At 33.8% G+C, this 15,359-nt stretch overlaps 1 protein-coding gene across 3 annotated transcripts in view; it reads right to left on the bottom strand.

The window, feature by feature from the left end:
* The window catches only part of LOC124368942 (V-type proton ATPase 116 kDa subunit a1-like), a 148,291-nt gene that overhangs the window by 9,227 nt on the left and 123,705 nt on the right, over window positions 1-15,359 (bottom strand). For all 3 annotated transcript variants that reach the window (XM_046826503.1, XM_046826502.1, XM_046826504.1), the window contains exons 6-13: window positions 12,877-13,003; window positions 8,257-8,433; window positions 5,782-5,994; window positions 5,367-5,517; window positions 2,799-2,938; window positions 2,378-2,611; window positions 1,976-2,085; window positions 573-697 (exon numbers count right to left, since the gene is read on the bottom strand). In XM_046826503.1, the coding sequence (XP_046682459.1) occupies window positions 573-697; window positions 1,976-2,085; window positions 2,378-2,611; window positions 2,799-2,938; window positions 5,367-5,517; window positions 5,782-5,994; window positions 8,257-8,433; window positions 12,877-13,003 (1,277 nt within the window). The remainder of the gene's footprint in view (window positions 1-572; window positions 698-1,975; window positions 2,086-2,377; window positions 2,612-2,798; window positions 2,939-5,366; window positions 5,518-5,781; window positions 5,995-8,256; window positions 8,434-12,876; window positions 13,004-15,359) is intronic.

Raw genomic sequence — 15,359 nt, 5'->3', positions numbered from 1 at the left:
TGATATATAAATTCCATTAGAATTATACATATTAAAATATTGTAAAATTGGAATCAAAAATTTAATTCAATCACTTGTATCTTGGACACATCCATAAAAAGCAATTGATAAAGAACCAATCCCTCAAACAGTTTTGTTTTGTTTCTACAGTGTGTTCCATGGATACAATGCTTTCAGCTTTGCAGAGTAACCTTTATGGGGAGTGTTGATACTCTAGAACATTAATTTAGGTGTTAATAAGAGTAATAGTATAGGAACCAAACATTATCCAAAATAGTCAAAAACTATTAATATTGCCATATTTAAAAATCATATTTTTTAGGCCTTCACCTAAAACTATACGAAAATAGATACACATATAATGTAAAGACTCTTCATGAATATAAATACACATGTAAACGTATCTATGATCACAACTACTGTAGTTCATGAAAAAAATGTATGGTGAAGCATAAGTTTTTTAGTCTCCTGAAAGATGAAGCATATGTTCGTTTTTAATCTACTGAAAAATTGCATTACAGTACTTAAGCCACTTAATAATTTTCCAATAAAAATAGAAGAAACATTTTTACCATTTTGAGGTGCATACAAAATCCACTTAATGAACATCATTGCCACCATGTAGAAGAAGAGCAGAGTCAAGAAAATCATTTGGGGAAGGTACTCCAAGAGAATATTCATAGGTTTACGGAAATGTCTGTAAAAATGAAAAACAAAAAACCAATATAGAATACTTAAATTCGAACGATTATTATAGCACTGTATGCGTCAGTTATGAACTTTCACTTATTAAAATATTCATTAAAACTTTAGAATACTAATTATTATAGTACATTTTGTGGACTCAACGTAAGATTTTAGCTGTACAACATCTACTTTATATATTCATATGTAACTTTATCCACTAATCTTATGTTCTCTAGTTATTGTATCACTAATATAATACTGTTTTTATAACCATGCACAGCTTCTCCTGGACTCCGAGACTTACTTATGGCAGATTCCATATAGTTTGATTTATTTTTCTTATATAATTCCTTATCTGATGATTTATTTTTTCCCACTTTAATGTACTGCTACAAAAACCAGACAACAGTACAACTCATACAATTAGCATATTCTTTACTTGTTTCAAATATTCTAAAAGATGAAAGGAAACAGAAAACACAAAATAAACAATTGTTACAGCACCAGTAAAGAGGAAATGGACCTACAAAGGTAATGTGAATGTGGGGAGTGATAATAAGCTGTAATAGTGTCAGAGCAAAACATAATTTTCCAGATACACATGATTTCAGTTCGTACATTCAAATCCTTACATGGACCATGACCGATTTTAAATACAACATTCAATATTCTAAAATTATTTTAAACTCACCATTTAAAACAAACAATATAAAAATAATATTTTTTTTAACACTTTTAGTATGGATCCTGTGTTTTTGCGGAACACCTAAAATTCCGAACAATGCAAATCATGTAATTTTATGGATGTGATTCTTTTATATTATGTGTTCTGTCTATCAACACTTTTTTTATCATTTACAAAATAAGCATAATATTCTCAAGGCAAAGAGAAACTTGCTAGTTGTCTGATCATTTTTTTTTAGTATATAGTAGTGTATTTTCATTTTTAGGCATAAAAAATATCACCTTTAAATTAAAAATTTAAAAAGTAAGAATTTTGCTTTATGGACATAAACCAATTAACAGGCTACTGTAAATAAAAGCAACTGACCAAATCCCAACTAACTGTTTGTCGATCCCAATCTAATATGATTGAAAGTTCAAAGAACTTTTGTGAAGCAATTTGGGTATTGAAAGAATCTCAAGCAAAAGAATTACTAATGTCGATACATAAAGGGGAGTTCAAGGCCACTAAGCAGTTAAGAGAAATCAGGCTAGTAAGTTGCAACCATCACTTTATTAAGTTAATATTAGCATTGTATATTCTGATATGTATACTGCTACTTACAAATGATTGATCACACTGAGAGTGACTCCAAACATCATGTGGCAGACTCCAAATATGATTGAAAGCTTCATCTTGTAGGAGTTCAAAAATACAATCTTGTTTGCTGCTGACTGAAAAAATATGTACATCATATTTAACAATTCCTTACTGTTACATTAATGATTACGCAATTACAATACTCAAATACTCAATACTTTGACTCAATAGTTATGTATTTTATCTTACATTTTTGTCGTATAATTTTTTATTTCCTTTAACAGTGTACCTACGTTACAAAGAAACACATCTTTACAATTTGAGAGTGCTACGATAACTCTCTGAAATAGTAAAACTGAGGTAGTTAGATTGAATAGTTGATTTTAAAATGATCAGAACTAAATGATTTTATTATCAAACACAAACCTGCCAAACGGGGTCCAATCCAACGGGGTATGGAAACTGGGTGTACTCAAAACGGGGATCCAGTGTCATATCCTTGTTTTCCATATACTCTGTTTTTGTATAATTGAGTTTCCAGCTGGATCCAAAAACATTGACCATTTTAGAGAAGACATCATTGTAGATTATTCCAGTGTAGATGGAGAACAGACCCATTAGGAGGATTATGTAACGTCCTCCGAAGAATATATTCCAGATCTGAAAAATGTAATGGCTTACATGATTGTTTTTGCTCAAAGTATTTTTTTTTATCCAAAAACTTTTCTTTACATAATTATGAGAGAAATACACAACCTACATAAAGTCTGATATTTCAAGTAAGTGGGAGAAGTTTCACACACTATTCATGACTAATATTATAAATAGTTAATAAAAAATATGATACCTCATTGTTGGATTTCTTTTTCATTAAACTAGACTCCCATATGACCATGTATGCTCCAAAAATAGCCAAAATGACTCCGTGGCCAGCATCTCCAAACATAATGGCAAACAAGAAGGGAAACGTGATGATAGTGTACAAAGCTGAAAAATTACACATTAGTTAATATCTTTTGTCTTATTATATATATATAATATTTATTTATAACACAAATGAATTTAAACATTTCAAAGAATATGATTGTTACATTAAATTCACATTTTAAATTTTGTCCTTATATCATAACACTTTTAATATTTATAAAGTTACATTAATTATAGATTTTTTATTTTTTTATTTTATTTTAAAGCTAAGATTCTTGTAACGTATAAGGTTAATTAATAAATTTATGTTTCGTTATACATGTATATGTATGTTAGTTTAATTTTTTACGAGGTTAAGTGGTAGAGAGGACTTTATAGTCCTAACTTCACCTCCAATAAAGACATTTTTCATTTCATTTTTTTTTCAGGCCCAGCCATTATACAGTCAGTATAAATATCTTGATTATGAAACTTCATTCTAAAAAATATTAAGTGTAGTTGGAAGGAAACGTTTATCAAGTATAACAGGCACACTGTGGAGGATGGAGCCCTGCTTTGAAAGTTGGCATAAAATGTTAATAGAGAATTTAGAGTTCAATGTAATTCATAATAAGAGGGCTAATAAGAACGTTTTGAAGTAAATAAGTTAATAAAGTGAAGGAAAAGTTGTATTATATATATTTGAAAGCTATACTCTTAAGATACTTTCCAATCTAACCCTGTCCACATTGAGCAACTTATCATAAAGCAACACAAGTTTTTCGATTCCAAATTTGAAGAAATCCACTGCTTGAAATGTTATCCCTGGTTAACTCTCATGAAGTTCTTAGTTAGTATCAAAGTGCTCTGTTATGAGTCAGGTCTTCATTGTTGGAAAGAGGTGTGAGTTACCTGGTGCTAGATCTGGGATTTATGGAGGCTGATCAAACATGTCTCATACAAGAGCTGTTGGGTACAATTGGCTGTGTGTGGACATGCATTTTTGTGAAGAAACAAAAGTTTTGAGATGAGTTTTCTCCAACACCGCAGTTTCTGCAATGTTTTACACTTTCTGCATTGCTTGTTGACCTTGTTCAAGGAAATCAACCAGAATCACACCATTATTGTATCATAAAACAGTTGCTATAATCTTTCTGGTTGACAGTTTGGAGACATTTTCTTGGTTTTTTAAGAGAATGTACGTGTCCACATTCCATAAACTGCCTTTTCATATCAAAATTCACAAGATTCACCCATGTTTCATCACCAGTTATAATACAATTGAGAAGTTCATAACCATGTTTACTGTAGTATTGAAGTACCTTCAGCAATACTGCAAGCCTTTGTTATTTGTGGTTTTCTGTAAGGATATTTAGAACCCCTTAGCATAAAATTTGTTTCATTTTAATAGAGCTGAGGAGAGATATAGCAGAGTGAAGGAACGAACTGATGGAGGAGTAAGGGGACTGCTGGTGGTGGGGGAAGAGCGAGTGCGCCACTGCTCATGCCTCCACAAGCAGCCTGGCGTGAATCATACTGAAGAGCCAAAGATGCAAGGTGTCTTTTTAAAATACACAAATCTCTCTATAAATAAGTTTTTTACGATTAAAAATATCAAATTTTAATATCATTCTTCCAGAAGGATTGACGTATTTTTAATTCTAAAAAATACAAAATTAATATTTAAAACATTTTCTCTATGATGGAATAAATTAACTTGTGTTTTTTTCAAAATAAAAAATATGTTAATTCCCGATGGTTATTTCCACATTCCTGCTGTAAAATTTTAATATCCTCATCTTTTGCTTTTTTCCATTGAATTTTATTTTAAAATGGTCCAAAGGTCTTATTACTTCAAAGGTCTACAATTATTCGTGAAGTGACTCACAAATTTTTTTTGTCCTTTTTCTGTCTTCAGGAAGGGTATCTTGAAGGATTGTGACTATAACATTTTTTTAAATTTACCTAACCCAAAATCAAATGCACCAGCTTAAACTCAACCAGATGAACTTAGAATTTAGTTTTGTACTAATTCTCTGTAACTTGCTACCTAGCCTAAATGTTAGATGAATCCAGTCAAGAGCTACTCTTTCACTGAATTTCTCTGTTAATAAAGACATCAGCTTTGCACAATAAATGGTTTGCCATGATCGGCAAATCATCCCAGAATCATTTCACTAGCATCCATCACCTCAATGTAACAATTCGAAGTAATGATAAAAAACCTCCTAACTATGGCCATTAAAATTTATCTACATTGAAGCATTAAGCAGGGCCTAACCATAACTTGTGGACTCATTACCACAATAACGTGGTAGGACATGCAAGTGATGGAATAGGGAAATTTACAGAGGTGTGTTGGATTAGCTAAAATTATATATTTATTTCAATATTTTCCACTGTTTGATAAAAAAATCCATGTATTTATAATAATAAACTTTTAACAGTTATATGGAAATTAATTTTTATTTCTAAAGTCACATAAAAGAATCATATATTTTGTTCTTACCTGGATTGACTTCCCTATAGGTTGCAATACCGTAGGCATCAATGAGGTTCTGGAAGCCCTGAGTAAATCGATTTGTACGATTGAAAGTTGGAGGGTCTTCTGAAGTCTCAATAACATTCAAAAATGAAGGAATTGAACTGCCCACGGCACTCTATGATAACAGCAATCAATTATTTGAATACTTTTGTACAGACATAGATAGAATTTACATACAGAACTCTAGAATATTCAGTGTTATTATAAGAATGTATTTAAGTAAAATCAGTACAAGAAAAGAACATTATATAGAATTTTACTGAGATATAAAAATTTGGTTCTCTAAGCTATACTGCTTAGCCATAATATCTAAAAATATTTGGAACCAATTATTTTCTTGAGTTGTATAACCTCCTCTGAATACTGAGAATAAACTCACACTTCCATCAGCAAGAGCTTTGCGGACAGTGGCCAAGTCCTTGACTGGTACCCAGCACTCTCCGATGAGACACTTCTTGGTGACGTCCATGTTGAAGAGGTTCAGTGTATGGTAGATGGCTTTCATCTTTCGTACCATCACACTCCAGTTGTGCAGTTCCTTGGCTACACTCACCAACACTCGCTGCCGATGATCTTTTGTCTGGTTCAGAACCTGTTGGAAAGATTTCATAAATAACATGATGGAGTGGAGAAAATATGCAGAGCACAACTAGGAACCGTTGACTCTGTTGACAGCTTTGAAAAGTAATTCAGCAGATGGCCTATTGCTTTTTTCTCCAAACGGGCAGACACGTGGTTCATAATGGAAATGCATACCATTTAACATGGAGGTTAGAGAGCAATAAGGTAGGAGAATGTTGTTAAAGCAGGAGGAATATCCTTACTATATGATGGGTGGTTGACAACCAAAATATGTTTTGATTGTCAAGTGCCGCAGCTATACTTGGAGTATAGTAAAAAAATCACAGCCTTGCTTTTATATTGTCAGAACCATCCTATTTCTTTAATGGCGGCCATTGTCAACTCATAACTGGACATCACAATCACAAACTTTGGTGAATAAAGTGGTTTGATCAACATCTACGTAAAACAGATTTTTTGAAACTTTTTTAGAGTTAAAATATATATATATATATAGTTCATATTGAAAACAAAATGTCTTATGCTGTAATTCCATATCACAGAAGGCTATGATAACATTAACTAACTTTTTTATTATGAAGTTAAAACACACACAGTGTAATAATATATAATACATTGTTTGATAACTGTTCCAGATTTCACACTTTAAAATGTCTGAAAACTCAGATAGAACAAAATTAAATCAATAAATAAATAAGTTTTTAAAACTTTTTCAACGCTTATTGACTCATAATGGCTCCCCACAGCAAGGCTAAAATATTCCAAAATTTGTATTGTGATAACAGTTTTTGTGAAACAGTTTGAACTGGAAAACCTTGATGATTGTAAAGGTATACGTGGGGGTACCCAAAAAAAACCGGAATTATTTAATAAAAATTATATATTATCAAATTTTTTACAATACGACCTTATCTCCTTCAAAATAATCTCCATTACAACTAATACACTTGTCCCAACGGTATTTCCATTGATCAAAACATTTTTTGTAGTCATCTTTAGAAATGGCTCGAGCTTCGTTTTTTTCTTAACCTCTTCAACGCTGTCAAATCGTTGACCTTTCAAGCCTCTTTTCATGTGTGGAAATAAAAAAAAGTTGCATGGAGTGAGGTCAGGCGAGTAACGTGCGTGGGGCAACGGAACCATGCCGTTTTTGGCTAAAAACTGCCCAACTGAGATGGCTGTGTGTGCCGGTGCGTTGTCGTGGTGGAAGAACCAGTCTCCAGTCTGCCACAAATCGGGTCTTTTCTGGCGAACACTGTTGCGCAATCTTCTTAAAATCTCCAAATAAAATGTTTGGTTGACAGTCTGACCTGGAGGAACAAACTCAGAATGAACAATGCCTTTAGCATCAAAAAAGCAAATCAACATGGTTTTGATGTTTGATTTGACTTGCCGACATTTTTTTGGACGAGGTGAAGATGGCGACTTCCATTGGCTTGACTGTTGCTTCGTTTCTGGGTCATAACCATAGCACCATGACTCATCACCAGTAATTACCTTTTCCAGAAAATCGGGATCATTTTCGAGATGTTCTTTCAGAAGGCGGCAAGTTTCAACTCGATGTGCCTTTTGATGGTCAGTCAGAAGTCGAGGAACAAATTTGGCAGCAACCCTTTTCAGTCCTAAATCTCCTGTTAAAATTCGCTGAACCGAGCTCCAAGTTAACCCACTACTCTCTGATAGTTCCTCAATTGTCTGTCGACGGTCGGTGAGCACAAGTTCACAAATTTTCTCAACATTTTCGTCTGTTCGAGAGGTTGATGGACGTCCAGAACGAGGTTTGTCTTCAATCGACATGTCGCCATTTTTAAATCGAGCGAACCACACGTAGACCTGAGTTTTCCCCATAGCATCATCTTTGTAAGCTGTATTCAACATTAAAATAGTTTCTGCAGCATTTTTACCAAGTAAAAAACAAAATTTCACAGCTGCACGTTGTTCACTTAAACTTGCCATGACAAAAAACGAAACAAGAACAAAACAGGGTTAGCGAAAACAGTCACTACGAACGAACAGAATGCACTAGGACAACGGAACTGGGGTCACTGAGCTCGCAATGGGTTGCGCGACACACGCCTAGCGGCAGGAATGTGTACTACACGCTGCCGGCTGCCAGCAATACAATTCCGGTTACTTTTGGGTACCCCCTCGTATAATGTAAAGCATTGTACTAATTCTCAATACAGACAGTAAACAGAGTTATTATTTAAATTTAAAATTTTACAGGGTTTTAAAACTAATTGAACTGAATTGAAAATTATTTAGTGCATACCAAGCTGAGATCTTCTAGACGAGCTTTTACACCTTTCACCATATCTTGTCTTTCAGCGTAGGTCGAGGGGCACGGGTAGAATGAAGCATGGAACCCAGAGCAAACCTTCTTCACTCTTGACTTGAGCTGTTCTCCTTGGAAAAATGCAACAAACACTGTCTTCCAGATAGGATTGCCCTACATCGTAAAAAAAAAACACTTGTTAATGATATTTATTGCACAAAATATTTTATTTGTATACATTTAGACCAATGTTACATTACTTAGACAAACATTTACTTATCGGGTAAATTAAATGACTTTTTACATATAGGCTAATCTTTGTTACGATATTTTATCAACCATTATATTTTCCCAATTGTAACATTATATACTCTATTAACTAATATTGAAATGTGACTATTTCCACATTTTGATGGTAAAACTTCTTGCTTGAAGCTGGAAGTGTTAGGTCCTGTGTATTGATACACCTTTTCAAAAGTGAGTGAGCTTATCATTAACTGTTATATACTACTAAATACTTAACCAGTGAGTAACTTGTTTTATATTGTTAATTTCATAAACTTTCAAGGAATCCTTGTTACAGTTAATTTCTGTAGTTCCTATGTGTTTGTCAGAGAATTCTTTGTATGTTTCTCCATTTTCAGGTTTCACTGCTGTGATTGGTGGCTTCATTGACCCCATTCTGTTTTTTAGGTGTTTTGTTACGAGGCATATCCAGGTAGTAAGTGTACTGAAGCTCTCATAACCAGAGGGATTTTTTTTGACTAATTTTTTCAATCCGCAATGAGACCAGATTGAGAACTGTCGATGCAACAATAAGTTTAGTCAAAAATGTCAATCATCAGTTATCTTGTTTGGAAGAAAAAGACTCTGGTTAAGGTTTATAATGAGGTAAAAACTGCATAATTCCAAGCAATTGAGTGGAGAAATTGATCTCCATGGAGTTTGTAGTGTCTCAACTTTTGCCCGGCCTCCTCTCTATTTAACTTGTATTGGTCTGTCATCTGTTTTGGGGACCGACCTCACGGACAGTTCCTGATATCCAAGGGTTTCTGTGATGGTTTCATGTAGCAGAGATCTAGAGATTTGCAGAAATATCACTGAAAGTTCATGCACAGTCACTTTGCGATCGTTACAGAACACATTTCAAATTTTTTCCAGAATTTTATCAGTCACAAGTAAAGGTTTTCCGCTCCTCCGATCATTGCAATGATGTACTAAAGTTTTTAAACTCTCAACACCACTTGAACACACTTGTATGATTCATAGCTTTATTACCATATGCAGTTTTTACCTCTTTATAAATTTCAACCAGAGTTTTTCTCTTCCAAACAGGTCTCCATGTACTGACCTTGAACTGGTCTCACTGCAGAGGGGAGGACTAGCCTACACAGCAATGTAGTCAATATGTTAAAAAAATCCCTACAGCTGTGAGAGCCTCAGTACACTTACTTTCTGGATATGCCTCATAGACAGTTTTTGTGGAGAATGCGTGTCAGGTTAATGCACCTGCACTTCTACAAAAATTTGGTTTTTGTAGTGGGAAGTTACATTATGCATCTGTTCTGTTTCAAAGTGTTATTGGTTCCATGTATTTACTTTGGCTTGTGAGCATAGTTCTTTAGCAGTTGTGGGAGATTGCCCGAATTTAGAAACTTGCAGTGACATGCTAAAATGATTTTTTACAAAACTATTTCTTTCCCAGCTTTGAGAAGTGGTACGCTTTAGGTTTCTCGGTCTAGCGACTAAACTAAGAAAGTCGTCTTGTGACTTTTTTCTCTCAGTTCATCTTTAAGTAGCATGACTGTGTGTTCATACTGTCCAGTCTCTTGTCTAATAGAACTAGCTCTTGCGACTTTAATGAGGAGCTTAATCATCTCGTTGGTAGGAAACCTATGAGGTACATAAGGTTTTGTGTTTCTATGTTTTTGTGGATTTTTACAATTTGATGGTTGGTTTCTGGAAAATTTGAATTTGTTTTATAGTGGATAAGGATATTAAAGTTTTAATGGGAGGGACTATCTTTTGTTATGCTCTTCGTAAAGATTATGTGATCGTTCATGGTTTTTTCCTTACTCAGCCTGAGCTTAAAGTGTTTTGCAATTTTTCTTGTTAAGGCCTCAAAGCTTGTGCACATTACTTCCTTCCATATGTTAGGTCTTCAAATTCTTGCCTCCATTTTTGGCAAGTTCCACTTCTAGCGGGTTGAGTTATGAATGTGTAACTTCCTCAAAATTATTTTTTTTTAGTTTACAGTTTTCTGCTAGGAGAAGGTGACCGGCCCCTTAAGCTGCACTGTTAGGGATGTCTTGAGTTACTGTTTCTCCTCTGAATCTGTTATATTACTCAGGTCTCAGCTCCAGGTCCAGAGATAGCCGCAGTGCTGTTTTCTTGGTCTTTATTTTGGGTGTCTTGGGTAGGTTCAGTATTTTCAAGGAGGGTCATTTACTTTGAACAGTATTGCTAGGGTGCTTGAATCCTTACAAGTGTTACAATGTCCAGGCAGTTATTTCATCCTTGGCAGTTTTTTTCAAACTTTTATCAGATTATATTAACGCAGCCACCAAGGTTACCACGGTCCAGAATTGTTTATCCCTATGCTGCAGATGCCACAAAAATATTTTGATGGGGAGGTTTCAATTAACGGTGTTCAAAAATTCAAAATTGTCTGGATGGGCAAAAAGATTGGCCAGTTTTTATCAAGTGCGTTAGGCTGAGTTGTACTAGGCTGAGTTGTCTAGGTCTATATTGTAGCATAATCTAATAAGATAAGAGTTATGCTTTTTAGTAAAGATTATATGAAAGGGTGTGAGATAGCACTGAGTCGCAGTTTCCTTCAGTTTCGGCGAGTCGAGTCAAAAACTATAGAGTTGCACCGGTCTGGTTGCATTCTTAGATCTTTTAACTACCTTTATTTATTTACAGTGTAATGAAATGGAATAACCAATATTTTTCAAATTAAATGGCACTCCTGATTTTGAAAGGACTCAAAAAGAAAGTCACTTGTCATCAGCTGCTGTTAAAAAAATAACTGACCTGGCACATAAATTGTTTCATTGGTGATGTTGCAAATGGCATATACTTCTTCATTGTCTTATTTCAGTTATACGTTGACAAAATTAAATGACATAATTGTAACCAAACGTGTCGGGTTTAACTGCGAGATTGCAGATTATCAGCCTAACAAAGTGCGTTTACGTTTGTAAATAACACTTCTTTGTATTGTTTGGTTCTTTTCTAATACTAATACAACACCCAGCAGAGATCACTTCTGGGTTGGTTTATACCTACCAGTTGAACCCACCACTGGGCACAGGCAAAAAAGATGTGCCACTTCCTCTGGGGGCATACTTATGGATGTTCCAGTAGCGGCACATCCACTTAACCGGCTAAATTAGTTGAGAATTCTGGTGGTTCATGGGCAATTCGATAGGTCTAGTCTACTGTGGGAAGATGACTGATTGGAGGAGTATGGTGGGGTTTGTTCCCTTACCTCAGAGGTCTATGTTAACCTCAAACAAGGGTGTGCCACCCCCTGCCTACTTTGACTGGAGTGGCTGGTTCAGAGCTGGCGTCCCCTTTCTTCCTCGGATGACTTTGAGAATGTTAGTGCACACTATTCTTCCTCATATGGATCTCGATAGGAGGCAAGCCCCTACTTATAACCTCTACCACATCTGAATTATCTATCACTCCGGAAGCAGTGCAAAGGGTTCTTACAGGGGACCTAAGTGCAATTTATCAGCATATTGTACTACGAGAGAACACAAAATAAAAAAAAAAAAAATAAATACTAATCACCAATTGTGTTCTAACTTTATGGTAAGCATTTTGAAGTTTACGTGATCAACAGGTTGTTTTTGTCAGCAACGTTTTTCTGTCATAAGACTAATGTATTCTGTTTTAAACATTGAAGGAAAACAATAGATTTCTCTGAAAATCAAAACTTTAAAGCATAAAACACAATAAAAAAAAAAAAAGGAAGGGAAAACAATTTTAATTTTGATGAAAGTCAGTAGAGTTACTATTTGCATAAGTTAGCAATTTTACTGTGCAGGTAAGAAGTTTCTTCAATAAATATTAATAAATGTTGTAAATATCCAGATATTGGACTGGACAGTAGATATTTGCAGTAGGAACAAGATAAAACAAAAACATAAAACGAAGGTTGCAACTGTAAGTTTGCAAAATTTACTTTTCATAGTGAACTGTGCAGTAAATATTAATTTAATAAAATTTCAATTTTATTTTGCGGAAGTAAATAAAAACAAGCTCAGGCTGAGTAGGAAAAACCATGAACTACAAAATCTTGACGAAGAGCATAACATGAAAATATTTAAAAAAAAAAAACATTATGAAAACCAACTTGTAATCATTAAAATATTTTACCTTTCATCAAATAACATTTGTTTTGAAACAAAAACACCTAAAATACAAAAGCAAAATATAGTTGATTTTCAAAAAATTTCCTTTTGTCTAATTTATAAGACAGTTGCTAGAATAAAATATGCACTTACTGCCTCATAAATCACTTTGGTAAATGCTATTTAGAAGGTTAGTTTTATAACCTAATGAAGGAAAATTAAATATATGCTTGAACACAATCCAATAACATACAGTGTTTGGATCTTCCAAAGGCTCTTCGAGCTCTGCCTGACGCAGAAACACATTTCCTCTTGAGATTCTCCACAACATACGCTCAAATGCGGGTACTCGCTCACGAGGTACCACTCCTGCTACAAACCTAAGCATGCATACATTTATTAATGTAAGAAAACAAGTAAAATTATTTAAATAATTTGTAAATGTTATTAGTGAGTTTTAAATGTATTAGTGTTAATTTATACTAGATAATATGTTGACAAATAGTTTTTTTCTATGAATTTAAGTAACATTTACAATTCAGTAATGTCCAGTCTAACAAAGTAAGTTAACTCTAATATTCCAGGTAGAATTTTCAGATTACAAAAAAATGCACATGATCACATGAAGGAACCTTATTAATGATTGAGCTCATCATTGGGGATTTCAGAAACCTATCCCTTGTAGTGTGCCATTAGATATTGTATTGTTAATACTTTGCCCTATTCTTAGGCAAGATCATGGCACTAAGTAATAATACGAATGCTAGGATGTTGCTCTATATGAGGGGAAGACTATTTTTATTGAGACCAGACTCTACAACCATTTTTTCTCATCTTATTGACAGAAGAAACACTGAAGCATACACTGACACTAAAACTCTGGACACTGCTACTGAACATACTTTCTACTTTGTAGATGAGTTCAAAATAGAAATCAACTCCAGCAGACATTGTGAAGATCTTTGTATTAAAGGTGACTTCAGAATCACTTCTAATGGCTGATACAGAAATGGATAGGTCAACAAAAATCCATCTGAGCTATAACCACACTTGACTTTGATTGTCTTGTTTAAGATCATTGACTACCAAAATAAGTCTTGAACTTAACTGAACTACATATAATTTTCCATTGTATTTTTTTTACCAAAGATATACGCTTGAATGAAGAGTGCATTTATGGTGGCTACAGCATATTAAGTTAACTTTTGTACAGTAAAGTTGTCAGTATATTTAGACCACTGTAGATATTAAAAGAATTCCCACTACCTCAAATACCTCTATCTACGATCTCTTTATTTTCGGTTATTAAGGCTGACATTCTTGTAAACACCTTGAGATATATTACTGTTATTGTTAACAACATTAAGATTAAGTGACAGTTTATAAATTGAGGTGCTCTGAACTTATCATAACAAAAATCACTTTTAATAAGACAATCTTAGTTCAAAGCAAAATAGAAAACATATTGTATATAAAAAATATTCTACAGGCTGCAACTAGGTATCTTAAGGTTGAAAAGTCAAAATAACAAAAACGACATGTTTCTGCAGAACATTATGCAACACAAGTGAGATTATACATTGTAAAGAGTGCTCTGACAACTAAGTATACATAGACAAGACAAAAACTAATCTGGTTTGCTCTTGAAATCAATCCTGGCTTTGGACGATCACAGAATCTACCTAACCTATTTTTAATACTTTCATGTGCACAACTTGTACTTCTTGTGAGGCTAAGTCAACTCATTGAGTAAAACCCAAGATAACACTAGAGAATTTTTCCAGGCCATGCATGGCCCACCATTCCTCAAAAATGAAACAGACACCAATCCAGAAATTGTATCCTTACCTTATTCATTATACACTGATTAGGTTGGCGGCAGAAAAAATAGACACTTATTTATTGTAAACATCTGTTGGGCAAAATGAATATTATAGTGAAAATATCACTCTTTATTCAAACCACATACTATGACCAGTATTAAGATTAGAGCCAGTATCTGAAGCTCTAACCTATACCAACAATAACGTGCTTGTTAGTTATGACACTTACAAAAGCACATGTCATAGTGTCATAACACTATATACTCTTATTGTGCTTGAAAACATTTGTAATCTTTGAGAACAGAAAGGAAAAATAATAAAAGGAGAACAGACTTAAGGTTTTACATTAGTATTAATATTTATCTATTAAGAAGAGAAACAGTTGTGCCACAATAGCAGCAGAGACAGTGGAATGCCAAACTAGACCTTAAATGGCATTATGAATAAGAGCTAACTTTCTAAAGTAGATGTGTGAAGCAGTAAATGGTGCTAATAAGTTAATGCATGTTCCCTACAAGTGCTAAAACCAGTCATTGTTAATGGTGTTAATTTTCCTACTGACAACTGATCTCCAGCTAAAACTTTCAGTTTTAAGTGCTATTATGATTTTGAGACTCTACTTTAAGGCAATATTGCTAACTATGAAAGATAAATGTAGTTATATATTACAAAAGCCTAAGAGAAGTGATTAGAGACCTAAATAGCTAGGTTAGAAAACAATTACAAGTACTCAATGCAATCTCTACTTCACAAACATATTCTTATGCGAGTATTACCTAGTGCGACTTCAGTTAAACTTGAGTTAAAAATAAAGAAAATGAATGGGAAACAAAGCTGTGTCTTGTCATAAACATCAATCAATTCCCATTAGAATGTGATATAATGTAATCTATATACACATTCTGGTTGGAAA

Source organism: Homalodisca vitripennis, chromosome X, assembly GCF_021130785.1.
Source record: "Homalodisca vitripennis isolate AUS2020 chromosome X, UT_GWSS_2.1, whole genome shotgun sequence".
Taxonomy (NCBI): domain Eukaryota; kingdom Metazoa; phylum Arthropoda; class Insecta; order Hemiptera; family Cicadellidae; genus Homalodisca; species Homalodisca vitripennis.
The sequence above is the reverse complement of the archived record's forward strand: the minus strand, read 5'-3'. Positions and strand labels throughout refer to the sequence as shown.